General features: G+C 56.9%; 1 protein-coding gene across 1 annotated transcript in view; it reads right to left on the bottom strand.

Annotated features, from left to right (window-relative positions):
- Positions 1-10,854: 10,854 nt before the first annotated feature.
- Positions 10,855-14,660, bottom strand: part of Epha2 (EPH receptor A2) — a 28,745-nt gene continuing 24,939 nt past the window's right edge. The window contains exon 17 of the mRNA XM_023565743.2: positions 10,855-11,483. Within this exon, the coding sequence (XP_023421511.2) occupies positions 11,378-11,483 (106 nt within the window). The 3' untranslated portion in view covers positions 10,855-11,377. The remainder of the gene's footprint in view (positions 11,484-14,660) is intronic.

The raw sequence follows: 14,660 nt of genomic DNA on the forward strand, positions 1-14,660 counted from the left end.
AGGCCTCGGAAGCCCTGCTGCAAAATTGGGCATTGAGAGAGATGCCAGGCTTGCTCAAGGTCACACAGCCAGTAAACAGTGACACAGAGTGTTAACTCAGCCACCTCGGTCTGTGTCTGAGCTTCAGCCACCACGCAGGCCTCCAGGGTGAGCAGAGGGATGAGTGGGTGGGCGAATGGGTGGGCGGATGAACAGGGAGCGTGCTGTGCTGCCCGACACCGCCCCAGACTCACTTGATGGGCCCGCCGGACAGATGTCAGGGAGGGGCAATGAACAGCGGTTTGGGGAGATGGGACCTGACAAGTGGCTGGGGACATGGGTGAGGGTTTTGTTCCCCACTGGCCGGGGCAGAAGGTACAGGGAGAGCCCAGAAGGGGGCCCTGGTGCCTGGAGCGGGGCTGGGAGTCCAGGCAGCTCTGGGTGGACTCCCAAAGCGGGCAGGTCCGCCCTGTCTCCTCAGCTCCGGGTCTGCAGAAGGGGCAGGGCTGTCCCAAGCTGCTGGATTCAGTACTGGGCTGTTATCTGTCACTCAGGGCCAAGTGTGGCCCAGTAAGGACAAAGGCCAGGTCCCAGGCTCCGCACGGTAGGAGTCTGCAGGAAGGGCCTCTTCTCCCTGTGGCCGCGGGACCCCCCTTTCTGGAAGTTGCAGCTCTACTGATAGGGACACCCCAGTCTGGGGTGGGAGGTCCTTTCTAAGGGAAGGAAAGACACAGGCCCCAGGTTGCTGGCACATGCTTCTTGGTGACCAAGTCCTATGAGACATGATCAAAATAGTGAATGCTTAAGTTTTTTAAAAAATTCATGCTAGGTGTGGTGGTGCACACCTGTAGTCCCAGCACCCTGGAGGCTGAGGCAGGAGGATCACTGGGAGTTCAAGGCCAGCCTGCACTACAAAGTGAGTTCAAAGTCAGCCTGAACTAATGAAATCTTGTCTCAAAAAAAGTTTTTAAAAATTCAATACAGCAAAAGATACACAGTCATCACTGTTTGTAATAGCTAAATCTTGGGAACAGTCCAGATGCCTATCAACTGACAAATGGATAAAGATAGGGGTTTTCTTATACGGTGGAGTACTACTATGTCATAAAGAAGGGTAAGCTTGAGAGATTTCTAGCTAAGTATATGCTGAAATCATAGTTTTAAAATTATTTTTATTTTTTGAAACCATGCCTTTAAGTGAAATAAATTGGATACACATGTGTAAATACCACATTGTTCCTCAGGTGTAAGAAACCAAAAATATAAATAAGGACCAAAATATATGAAAGATATTAGGAAATGGGATAAAAATGTCCAAATGAGAAGTGGAACAGGGAAGGGGGAGGAGGAAAGGAAAGGAAGAAAAAAGTAAGAGAAGGGAAAAATAGAAACAAGGCTTTTGCAAATAAGAATGGAAAGAGGGCTTGCAGGGAGGCGGAGAATAGGAAAAAAGAAAAAAGATACGTACAGACACAAATTCCCTTTGATGAATGTGATCCATATGGATATCAAAAGTGCACCAGTACAAAATTTTAAAATGCAAAAAAGCATACGTTGCCGTGAACCCTGCTTGAAATAGTGCTCTCACTTTGCACCCTCATCCTGTGGATCCTGTGACTTTCCCAGGCATCTCCACAAGCCCTTTCGTGTGTCTGAGATGTGATCAAAAACTCAGGGAACGTTGCTGCCGGGCGCCATCCGCAGGTCAGGCTCATCAGAACAGAACCCGAGCCCTCCCGCACCTCGCTCCTCAGACCCGGCTCTGCGTGACACTGGCTCTTCCCAGAGTCAACACACCAGGGAAGTTGGTAAATGTTCTGAATCGATGCGGGCCACTCAGGTGGCCAGGATGGTACAAGCCAAGACATGAAACAGGACCTCCAGACCTGCTGCAGAGGCGGTAGAAGGAGGCGGTAACGGTTTTGAGGCGAGGGAGAGTATTTCAAGGACCCTGAAAGGCACTGTAAGCTTTTGCTGCAACCAAATTTTTCATCATGGTAGTTTTTGATCACGCCACAAACTCCACTTGAACTTACGGGTTTGTTTTGTTTTCTAGTTTGTGGTGCTGTGAATGGAGCCCAGAGCTTCGAGCACGCTAGGCAAGGCTTCCGCCACTGAACTGTGCCCCCGACCCTTTCTTAAAAGTTCATTTTGAGACAGAGTCACACTAAGTGCCCAGGCAGGCCTCACACCGAATCCTCCTGCCTCAGCCTCCCAAGCAGTTCGGATAACAGGTGTGTGCCACTACATCCAGCTTCCACTCACACTTAACAAAGCAGGGGTGCGGTTATAAAGGGGTGAACTCGAGAGTTAGCGGGCCTGGGTTCCCATTCTAGCTCAGACGATGTGTCACTCTGGCCAAGTCACTTGTCTCTGGATCTACCTCGGTCTCCCCCTCTGTGAAATGGGCACAACAGAAAGAGCTGACACACCAGGTGCCATAAGCAGCACTTTCTGTCCATCCTAAGCAAGCCCTGGGTCTTGGCACTCAGATCCTGTCACCTGAATGCTACTGCCAAGTCCTAGGTCTCCTGGAACTCACAACCGGACCATACCTAAGGTCCAAACAAGACACAGACCCACGCCATCTGGAGGTAAATGCCGGGAGGAAATACTCAGAGGTTTGGGAAGATGACATCTAACCAGATTTCTCCAAAACGAGGCCGCCATGGCGGCTGGGGATATAGCTCTGCCACAAAGTGCCTGCCTGGCAAGCGCAAGGTCATGAGTTCAATCCCCCGTAGCAACAAAAAATAAAAAGGGTATACAAAACGAGGAGGAGGCCCTGTGGGAGGGCCGGGCGAGGACCCTGGAGGAGGGACTAACATGGCGAGCGGGTACCAGAGAGAGCCAGAGTGCGGGCGCCTCATACTTGGACATTTGACGACATCCTTGGCTTCTATCTGTGGGACGCAGTAGCACCACCCAACCTCAGCTGTGACCAACAGGTCATCCCTCAAGGTCGCCTGGCAGGTCCAGGGCGTCCAAAATCATCACTGGTCAAAAACCATGGCAGGTGGTGAGTCGGGCAGATGCCAAGCCCAGGGTCCTTCCAGGCTCGGACAATGAGGGGAGGGTCCCGGGGTGGACAGGCTGGAGCCTTAGTCATCCTTCTGTTGCTGGGATGAAATACCTGACATTCAGGGCTTCCGGGAGGGATGTTTGTTTTGGCCCGTGGTCCCAGAGGCTCAGCCCAGGGTGGGCTGACCCAGAGGCAGCCGCAGCATAGCTGAAGGGCGGGGAGAGGAAGGCTCGGCCCTGGCAGCCAGGAAGCAGAGACCGAGGAAGACCAAGAGCCAGAGGAAGGGGCAGGGGACAGTAGCACCCCAAGGCCACGCCCTAGCCCCCAACTTCCTCCAGCCAGGCCCCGCCTCCCGCAGCCATGCAGCCTTAAACTCACCAATGGGCCAACCCACTGCCGGGGTCAGCACCTTGGTGACCTGGTCACCTCCCCTGGCCACTCTGAACGCTGCCGCACACCATCCAGCCCTCGAACACAGCTTTGGGAGACCGGTGACTCCGCCCTGCCTGGGGGTGTCCCACCCAGCTGTGCGAGAGCCCCCCACAGCCGCATCTGAAGCCCCTCCTGTGCGCCCCAGGACCCCACCCTTCCTCTCCATGCCCTAGGGGACCCCCAGCCCCGGTGCTCCACAGGACTCTGCTCCTCAGGGGTCCACCCCAGCATGCATACCAGCAGGTGACCTGGAACCCCAAACCTGAAGGTAAATCAGCCCCGGAGCGCCCCCTTCAGCTCCCTGTTCAGGGCAGATAGAGGGAGCCCCTGAGACTGGACAGCCCCTCCCCTCCAGTTCTCCGTGTCTGCTCTCTGGGTGTCTGGGTCCTGCTTTCTCTGGGTATCTCGTGGGTCTTTCCTTGTGCCCCCACTGCTGCCCCAGTGTCCATGTCCCCCTGTCCCTCTGTTTGTCCGCTCTGTCCTGTCCTTCCGAGGCTCTTCCTCTGCGCCCTGGCATCCTCCCCTCCCCCGGCCTCCCCCCGCCGCTCCCGGAGTGGAGTCTGTGTCTGCTGCGGTGGCTCCAGTGGCTTGGATGTGCTCAGCTCGCTGCTGTCCGCATGATCTCACTTCCCCACAGCTGCACACGCACCCCGGTTCACAAACACCCGGAATGCACCGCAGCACCTACGGCAACAAGCACGTGTGCAAATGCACCAGGTTATACATACGCATGTCAGGCACACACGTGTGCATACAGGTCTCCTTACCTGTCTGCAGGGGACCTGCCTCCAACCAGCCCCCACTTGCCAGGTCCCAGGGAGCAAAGCCACATGGCCCAGCCCAGGCCAGCTCCTGCCCCTCCCTGCCCAGCCTCGATGCTGAAGCCCCTGGCCCCTCTCCCATGGACCTCTGTGGCAGGGGGCTGGTCACCAGTCAGGGCCTCCTCTCCCTCTCCCCTGGCCATCTCTTCTGCCCCCCGCCTTCTGCCAAGGCAACCAGTTCTAATGGGCGCTGGAGACCTGAGTCCAGCCAGCTCAGCTACCATCACCCTGGGGATCCCTGGGCATGTACCTCAGTGTCTTGTGCATTAAACAAGAGTCAGCACAGTCTGGCGGCCTGGCTGGCACGCGGCGGGCACTGGACAGGCGAAGCACGAGGCCCTGTGGACAGCTTCCTGCCGTCCGCCGGCCTCCCGGCCCCCCTAGTCTGGGCTCTGGGCACTTCCATCCATCGTTAACCCCCCACTGGCGGCCTGTCTCCAGGAGAGCTTCCCAGCAGGCTTGGGGGGTCGGAGGGAAGGGGGGAGCCAGCCTTCTGCCTTCTAATTTAGATTCCTGGGTTTCTGGCAGGAAGCACAGGGAGGCTGACGCTGTAATTAAGGCGATTTCTGAGGCTGTGGGAGGAGGCAGGAGCCCACTAGGGGGCTGGCCCCCCAATTCTCCTTTCTCCCTGCCAGAGTCCCAGCCTCGGAGCTTCACCAGGCTCCCCTGTCTTCTCCCGGGCTCTGAACTCAATTTCTGCACCCCAGGAAACCAGAGATCAGCTGGCAGCTGCGAGCCAGGGGTCACACTCGCTCCTGAGTTACTGGGGGCCTCCCTCTGTCCTCTGTGGGTCCAGTCCCGGGGTGCAGGCAGACTCCAGGCATGTGGCTCCTTTGTTCTGTCCACTCCTTACCCAGGCCCCTCTTTACCGGGTCCCCTCCCTCTGCATTCCTGAGGAGTCCGGGCAGAGTCTCCTGTCCGGTGAGCTCTGTGGCAGGGGGGCTCATCCCACCCAGGGGTAAAGGCCAGGGCAGCACCTGGACCTGAGCACCCTGTGACCCAGTCTGCCCAGGAGTGCCCTGAGGCTGTGCAGAGCCTGTAGTGGCCAGAAGGTGGCCTGGGGCTCCGTTTCACTCTAAGGCTCACTGAGGCTCAGGACTGGCATCCGTGGAAAGCGGCAGCGGGCCCAGGGAGGCTGCCAGCGCTCCTGCCTTCCCCGGGCTCAGTGTGGCAGAGGCTCCGCCAGTGACCTTCCTGGGTTCCTGCTCTGCCAGGCTCTGTGGTCCTGGGCGACTCCTGCCCTCTCTGGGCCACCACTTCTTCCTTACTAACAAAGAAGGCCAGAGCTTTCACCAATAGCAATTCCAAAAGACGAGGGCCCGTGTGGGCGGGCTTGCCGCTTTCTTGGTGGAGATGGGATACTTTAAAAATTAGGGTCAAGCACAAAGACACCAGGGGACAGCCCAGGTGAGGCAGGTCGCACACATGTGGCCTTCTATCCTTTTTCAAGTCCCAGATGGTGGGGCATCTTTGCCTTCAATGGCTTTGGATTCTGAATGGCTGAGTTCCGGCTCTGGGGCTGGGCTGTTTAGAACAAGTGTGTGTGCTGCATGTGAGTGCGTGTGTGTGTGTGGGTGTGTGCACGCGCCTCCCTGTAAAGGGCCCAGCTTCTTCTCAGCTCTAGCCTTAGCCCCACCAAGTGGACACTAAGTCCAGGGGGCAGATATGGCTTGAGGCGGGCCTGGAGGGGGTGCCAAGCATTCCCTGCACTGAGGAGAAAGAGGGCTTTTGTTGCCCCCAAGCCTGGCCACCCTCAGCCTCCTTGAATGCCCCGGGCACCCTGCCAGGGATAGAGAAACCCACGCAGTGATGCCAGGGAATGTGGAGGCCGCTGCCTGCCCCGATCTCTCTCGGATCCCTGGTTAGCTGTGCCCTCCTCCCAGCTGAGGGTCCAGATGCCACCCTGGATGGGGCTGGCATTGGTGATCAGGTGTTTTGTACCCTGGGTGATGCTCTGGGTGATGGGTCCCACCTAGCCTGCCTCCCAGGGACCTGGTCTGCAGGGACCTCTGCCTTCTCTGGCTTCCGCTGTCTGCCTCCTTCCCCGGCACCCGGGACACCCCCGAGCCTCCCCCTCAGATCTGGAATGTAGATTGGGGTGCGGGTGGAGGTGCACACAGGCCTGGACTTTCTCCATTGCTGTGGTCCCCCTTGCTGGAGGAGGTGGGCCGGAGACACTTGGCCCCTGGTGGCGGCGGCAGGGCCTCATTGTGACCTGGAGGCCCAGACTCTGGAATGCAAGACCTCTTGCCATCCCTCCCTCAGACACTTTGCTTTGTCCTCAGCCTGGGTTAATAGGATTGGGAAGGGGTGGGGGGCAGCCTCTGGTGGGGGACACCCCCCTGCATGGCCACAATGGGGCCCTGTGACATCACACTGCCCCCTGCTGTGATGTCCGGGATGGCACAATGGACCTTCCCAGACACCCAGCCTGGGCTGGACAGATGGTCAGGGGTGGGGGTGAGGGGCGGGGCCGGACACCTGCAGTTCTAGGACTCAGGCCTGGGAGTGGGGCTGAAGGACAGGGCAGGGCGCCAGGTGGGCAGTGGCTGTGGTCCCACAAAGCATTGTATCCACATTTTGCAGGGGTCAGAGGCAGACAGATAGACAGACCGACAGGCAGGCAGGCAGGCAGGCAGACAGGTCTCTGGGGAGTGTCCTTCAAGCCCACAGATTTTGGGGCTGGGCAGGAGGGCAGGTTGGGGAAGGGCAGGGAGGAGAAAGGGCTGGAGGGTGGGACAGGCAGGGCAGGGTGCTGGCTCCTAGAGACCTGGAGGCCAGCCTGGGGCCTGGGGTCGGGGAGTAGGATCCAGGCTGAGGCCATGGAGGACTGAGAGGGGTCAAAGGGCCGAGGGGTCGCGTCTGTGCCCAGCAGGAGACCTGGTGCCACAGCTGCCCGCCTGTGTGGAAACTGCATCCGCAGGCCTTGGGGCCAGGCCGCTGGGGAATGTGACGAGGCTGCCGAAGCGGCATCGGGCCCAGCGGGAGGGAGAGAGGGGCCCCTCCTAGGCGGGGTGGGATGCGGCCACAGCAGCAACAGCTTCCCAGAAACCAGGCCGACTCCAGCGGAGAAGACTGGCTGGCAGGGAAGGGCAGGGCGTGGGCCGGAGTGGGGCCCACTGCCTGGGAGAGGGCACCGGAGCAAGTGTGCAGGGTGCCGGGGTGGGGTGGCTCATCCCAGGCAGGACGTGTGTGCTGGCCTGCCCCCCACATGGCAGAGGGACTCCCAGGTCCAGCGATGGCCGGGACAGGCCCAGGGTCTCTTGCTTTGGCAGCCCGAGCTCTTCTGCAGCAGGAAGTGGGCGAGCTGGCCTTGCCTCCTCTTCCACTCGGTCATCTCCTAGCTGTAGCATCTTATTTTGATCACTGTGACCTTGCAGCACTCTGAAGGCTGAGTCGGGAAGATCTCAAAGTTCAAGCCCAGCCTGGGTAACTTAGCAATTCAGTGTGACCCTGTCTCAAAGAAGATGCACGGTCCGCCTCCCCATGGCTCCACTAGGCCTGTAGGTCCCCAAAGCCCAGTGCCTCTCCCTTATCATTTCCCTGTTTATTGAGCAACTATTGGAAGCTTCTGTGTGCTGCATACTGTTCTGGGCAGGGGTGCAGAAATGGGGTGGGGGGTGGAGGAATGGGAAGGCACCAGAGCCATGAACCCCAGCATTTCATGTGGCACTCAACTCCGTCTCCTCTGTCCTGGCAGCCTTGATTCTGGCCAGCCCAGGTCCATCCTTGGCCCTGGGTCTTGGCCAAAGGTTTTCCTCTAGGGTTTGCTAATTAATTAGGAAATCTGAAACCAAGCAGGTGCTGTTTTAACTCCTTGCTAAGACTGGGAGCCTGGAGGCAGCCGGGCGATCCCCACCCTGCACACTCTAATTGCCGCCTCCACCTTCTTTGGGGCTCTGGGGGACACATCAAAGGGCTGCCAAGGTGCCTGTAGCTCAGAGTCCAGGGAGGGCATCAGGCTGCAGGCCCATTTCACAGCTGGGAAGACTAAGGCTAGTTGGGAAGTTCTGCTTAGGGTGGGGATAAGAGCAAGGGCCAGCATGGCCTTAAGCTGACCCAGACCTTCTCTACATCCTGGAACACCCAGTTCGTCCCCCTGTCTGGGTCCCACTCTATGGCAACTGCCACTGCCCCCCACCAGACCAAGGACCCCAAGGGGGCAGAAGGAGGCCTCTTTCATCTCTGTGGCCTGAGTGCTGCCTGACACAAACCAGGCAGGGATGGGGGATAGAACAGAGCAGCATGGGTGCCTGGGACACGGGGCAGTGTGGCCTGGTGCCTCAGTTTCCCCAGTGCCAGTGTTTCTCAGATCTTTTCCAGGGAGGCTCCCATGATAGCAGAGAGGGGAGAAAGTCCAGTGAAATCAGGAACTCTGTGGCCTGAAGTGTGGACCCTGAGTCTGAGCTGAGAATCGGTGGCTCTGATGAGTTCTGTAACAGTCCCGGGTTTCATGTCCAACTCTGTAAAATGGACTAACAGTCACAGCTCCCAGGAGGGTGGTCAGAGGGTTAGGAAACGGTCACAACCCCTTTTCTGCTTGTTCTTTGGGCCAGAGTCTCGCTATGGATTCCAAAGTGGCCTTGAACTCACCACGGAGCCCAGGCAGCCACTGCCTGCCTCGGCCTCCCTCCCGGAGGCTGGGATCCCAGGCGTGCGCCACCAGGCCAGCTCACACCCTCCTCGGGGCAGTGGGTGCCCGCAAGCCCAGCGGCAGAGCCGGCTGACCCCAGGCCTGCGCCTGCAACCGAGCTGCTGCCGCTTTGGGCTGCTTTCTGGGCTGCGTCGCTCACGGTGTCCACTCTGGTCCCTGGGGTACGCTGGTGCTCCCCCTTCGCGGCCCTAAGTCACTGCTGCCTTCTTTGCTTTCCCTTCTCACCCTTCGGTCCTTTTTCTCTTGGAAGGGTGTCCGGGGTACACGATGCAGCAGAGAAGTGAGCCCCACTACCAGAGGAGAGAATCTCCGTGAATTATTTGGAATTCTGCAAGGAACCCTTGTCTTCGTTATTAATCAAGCATTTATTTACATCAGTGTGGGTGTATTTGTTTTAATCTTGGGGTTATAATCTAATGTTCTGTTATTTATTTTTGCTTAACTTGTTTTAGATTTGGCCCCAAGTTGATTCGCTTTGTTTCTCTTTTTTGTTGTTGTTTTTGTTGTTGAGACAGACTGTTGCTAAGTCACAAAATAGCCCGGGCTGGGCTCAAAATCTGGGATCTTCCTGCCTCAGCTTCCCAGAGTGCTACAACTACAGGTGTGAGCCACCATATCTGGCCAGGTTGCTCTTTGAGGCTGGCTCCTTCAGCAGCTGGACGTGTCCCCATCTACTTGTTTACTTGTGGTGCTGGGATGGAACCCAGGGCCTCACATGTGCTAGAGAGCCCTCTCCCACTGAGCTCCGGCCCAGCCTCTATTTGTGTATATTTTGAGCGCTTCCTCACTGTCAGGCACACATAGGATGCTCTTGGCTCCTCTTGAATTTTCCAGCCTAGAATCAGTCATTTTGCTGAATGACGCTTGGGAACCAGGGTGTTTGTTGCTCTTAAGGGGGTCACGGGGGGTATCCAGGGTCTCTGAGTGACAGCTGAATTTGCTTTAATTTACAAGTAAAGTTCCCCCTCCTGCTAATTGTGGGTCCAGTACTGCAGACTGCAGCCCATCGTCCTCTGAGCCTGGCACTTACAGCATTTGTGCCACATCATAGTCCTTGGGACGGCCGTGTCCACCGAGGCTCACAGGGAGAGCACACAAAGCCACTGGCCACCAAGGCACTCCCAATCCATGTCCACCACCGGGGCAGGCAGTTTCACATCCCCACCCCCTCTATGCCTCCTATCACTGCTTAATTCCTCCTGAGGCCTCTGCTACGTGACTTTTGGACAAGTCGCTGTGCTTCTCTGAGCTCTGTCTCCTTAAGACTGAGCAAAGCATCACACTGAGATTCCTGGTCAGGCTTTCCAGTTCCAGCCTCCGCTGCCAACTTGCTGTAAGCCTTGGTCACAGGGTCCAGCCTCGGTTTTCCTTGTCTGTGAAATGGGGCCACCCACAAAACTCATAACAATACGGAGGCTCCAACAAGCCAAAACCTGTGAGAAGTTTACTGTAGATCTTAAGTGCTGCTTGGCTGCTGAAGAATCTATTGGCGGTTGTGCGGGAGGGCGGGGAAAGCTGCTCTCACTGCCTGCTGGCCTCCAAAGTGCACTGGGCCTGCGGGCTGGAGGCTGGACTCGGGGCTGGGCCCTGGCCCCTGCCCATTTCCCACACCCACCGCTCCCAGGTGATGCTGCCCTTCTGCTTGATGCAAGGACCTCTGTCTAAACACTCAGGATTGGGGGAACCCTGCACCCCCATACTGTACTCCGGAGGCCTCTTAGAAATCCCCACTCCCCAAACCAAAAGCCAAGATCAACTTGAACCATCTGCAGCTTTATTCCAGAGCAGAAATAAGTCATTTTCTAACAATAAATATAAAAAAATAATAATAAATTAAGGTTCGAAAAAAAAAAAAACCCAACAAAATCATTAACACTGACAGAAATCAGCTAGAGGGGGGGAGATGGGGTGGACTGTCTGCCCTCAGCCCTGGCGGGGCCCTGACACACACATTCTCTCTACAAAGTACAAAATATATAGTTACAAAAAAACCTCAACACAACCAAGCACCCTGAGAGGGCCCCAGGAAAGCAAAGGATTGAGCCTTGGGGGCTGAGAACAGGCACCGAGGGACGGAGGTCCACTTTGAGTCCAACATCTGCTTCTTGTCGTGAGGGGGAGGCCTGAGGTACCCTAGTCACACGGCCGCTGTCCGAGCCCCCATCTTCCAAGATGGCTTCTCGTGGGAGAGGCCGAAGGGGCAGTCCTTGTGATGTCCACGGCCCCGGAGGACGCTGGGGACAGCATGGTGCCTGCTAAGTGCTCAGAGGGGAAGAGGTCTGGGCCCAGCTTCCGGAGCAACCTGTCGGGTCAGGCCACAGCATCATCCAAGGTCCCCAGCAGAGGCCTCGGTGAGGGACAACCAGAAATAAATAAGTCCTCCGTGGCCCGGCATGGAGCTGGCAGGAAGGCCACTTTGTTTCTTCAAGTATTTTCCTTGGGGGGGATGCAAGAGCCCGTGGGCAGCGCTCAGATGGGGATCCCCACCGTGTTCACCTGGTCCTTGAGTCCCAGCAGGCTGTAGGCAATGCGCTTCTGGTGGCCGGGCAGCCGCACCCCGATCCTCTTGATGTCTCTGGGGGCAGGAGGGAGAAAGGGAGAGTTAGGGGGAGGAGGAGGGCTGCACAGGGTGAGGGCGCCCTGGGGACCTGTGGGGTGAGGCCTGAAGGAGCCACGTCCAGGAGGCTTGCTCAGATGGCCAGGCACTGACATGTTAGAGCCTGAGGGTTTTTCCCCCAGTTGGAATCTTTGAAGTAGATGATCATTTCACCGTGACACTGCAGATTAGTGAACTGAAGCTCAGAGAGGTAAAGTGACTTATCCAAGGTCACACAGCAAGGAGGGACCAGAGCTGGGAACTATCCAAGCTGCAAAGAGCTGCTTCCCCTCACCTCTTGCTGGGGAACTGAGGCCCCTCTCCAGGGAGCCGGAGGCCATCTGTCCCTAACCTGCGGACGGGCTTGTGGGAACCCTCTAGGGAACTGCGCAAGGCCCCTCTCCCCAAGGTCTCTCCCTACACCCTGTCACACTTCAGCTTTACTCTCTGCACGCCCCTAGCTAAGGAGGGTCCAGGAAGTCCTCCCTGAAGGACCACCAGGAGCTAAAGCTCTCATAATAAGTACCCGGCAGGTAGGGCTTTCTTTATGGGAACCTCATTTTCAGTTTCTGGGGTCTGTGCCCACCTCTCTAGTCCCCTGTCCCCCTCCTCAGCAGTGTCCTCCTGGTGACCATGAGTGGCGAGGCTGAGTCATCTCGTTGCTGTTGGGGTGCCCCTGCCTCAGTTAGACTGCGAGTCCTGGCCGTGGGCCTGACCTCTGGTCCCTGGGTCAGGGGCCACCTGTCCCCCTGGGTCGGACCTCCCTTCCCCTAAGGCACCTGGTCAGGCACTCAGGATGGGGCTCCCTTCAGCCCTCCCCAAGCCAGGGACGTCCTTGCTGGGTGCCTTCTGGTTACTCTGTCCACCCTGGGGCTCCAGGGATGCATTAAGCCTCCAAAATTAATCTTCGGTAACAGCACAAATCAGACGGGGGAGGGGAGGGGTGGCCCGAAGACGGGTGGTTTGATCTCACGCTCAACCCACCTTGGTAACCTCCTCCACTCTGGGAAGAGGAAAGGGGTCCCCTACGTTCAGGCCATCACTGCTTGTCCTGCTTGCCCTACTTTTGATCTTTCCACAGCCCAGTTAATCCAGGAGTTACCCTCCTTCTCCCTCAGCACCCCGTTACCAGGCTAAGGCTCCCCACACCCCTGATCCTGACTTACCAGCCTGTACTGAGAAGGCTCTATCCTGCCTCACCCCCACCAGCCCTAGTGCTCGCTCAGCCTGATTCCATTTTTCCAACTTGAAAAACACTTAGTTCTTTCTCCATGAATCCTGCCCAATATATCAAAGAATTCCTGTATCTGACTCGGTCCTTGAATCTCCCCTGGCAGGACATTCTCATCATTCCGAGGAGGGGGACAGGGTAGCAGGTGGGGCCAGGACAGCAGATGAATAACAATGCCCAACACACCACTTCGGAGCCTGGTGGGAGGCAGTTCCCAGAAAAGATCCCTAATGGGTTAATGACCCTGACCAGGGTCACTGGACCCCACGTCTAGACTATGGGCCTTGACCAGACAACTCACAGCTTGGTTAACTTTGACCAGATCACTGGGGACTGATGAAGTCCGGCCCCATTCATGGGCTCACAGAGGTCCTTAAAGCCCCCAGCCCACTAGATCCTCAGTCTGCTGAGGGTCAGCTGCTTCTTAAATCCTACTTCATCTCCTGACCAGCCTCTGATAGCCAAGCCAAACTTTAAAAGTTTGAGGATGGGCCCTAGACGCCCATGGAGACCTCATGCTGGCCGCTTTCGAGCTGTTTCAGGGAGAGAGCAGCAGGCTCAGGCCGACAGAGTGGCCCGTACCACAGCCAAGCAGTGGCTACCGGCCAAGGCCTTAGCACAGGCAGCCCACACCAAGGCCTCTTCTAAACAAGACCCCAAAAAGCCAGGCGTGGTGGTGCACGTCTGTAATCCCAGCGCTTGGGAGGCTGAGACAGGAGGATCATTGCGAGTTGGAGACCAGCCTGGGCTACAGAATGATCAAGGCCAGCCTGAACTGCAAAGCAAGATCTTGTTTCAAAAAATAAAATAATAAAAGGACCCCCCCCCGCCATCTCGGGCCCTATTTTCAGTGTAGAAAGACTAGATAGTAGGCCACACTGCATCCTAGGCCACACCTGCAGACGAAACTGCACCCCCTCTGAGCAATGGTCACTAGAAGATGGACAGTCCAGACCGTCCCTGAGCCACAGAGCCTGGAGCCACCTCTCCTGACCCCTTTCCCACAGATCCATTGTGAGCAGCGCTGGGCCCCGCCATCCAAACAGGCGAGCCCGAGGACCCTCACATGGAGGATTGAATTACACCAGATCCCAGGAGAACCCCAAAAGAGCCCAACACTCCCCAGCCTACCCACAGTAGGCTCCAGTCTGTGACCCCCAATCTTAAAATCGTTACTAACTAGATTTGCCATCTGGATCACCCACCAACGGCCACCCTGTCCCACTGCCAAGTCAACCTCAGGGAGCCCCACCCCTTCCGGTTCTCTCACAGTGAACTACGGCTCCAACGCACTTTCCAAGATTTCCCCCCACTTAAACCCCATTCTTGCTTCTTTTTTTTTTTTTTTTGTCTTTTTCCTTTTTATCGGTACCGGGAATCGAACTCACGACTGCCTGTTTGCAAGGCAGGTGTTTATGCCGCTGAGCTAAATCCCCAGCCCCCCATTCTTGCTTCTGTTAGCAGAGACTCTACTAGACCGACGTACCACCTCCAGCCCCTGTGGGGCTCCTGTGTCACACTGATTTCCCTTCAGCTTCTCCAGTGGTCCTCCTGCATTAACAAAGAGCTGTTGGTCATGCCTGTCCCTTACACTGTGGCCCGCCATGCAGCCCCCCGGGGCCTCCCCTTGGCTCTGGGCAAAAGTGTCCCGCGCCCTCAGAGCATCTCCTCTCAAACCCCAGCACGCTCTTCCAACCTGTAGGAACTCAGGATCTTCGGTGTAATTCCATTCCCCACCCATGGACACACTGATCACATGAACATTAACCAGCCTGAGACCCACCGGGCCCCAGACTTAACCTATGTACGAGAAAACTTAAAAAGAGCCCAACACTCATCTCCCAATAATATAAAATCCCACTAAATGGCTCGGATTCCAAGCTCTAGACATTGGGCAAATGGTTCCCAAAGGGAATAGCTACTTA

This window comes from Cavia porcellus, unplaced genomic scaffold, assembly GCF_034190915.1.
Source record: "Cavia porcellus strain 051 isolate PalLab524CR breed Dunkin Hartley unplaced genomic scaffold, mCavPor4.1 scaffold_25, whole genome shotgun sequence".
In the NCBI taxonomy this organism is placed as follows: domain Eukaryota; kingdom Metazoa; phylum Chordata; class Mammalia; order Rodentia; family Caviidae; genus Cavia; species Cavia porcellus.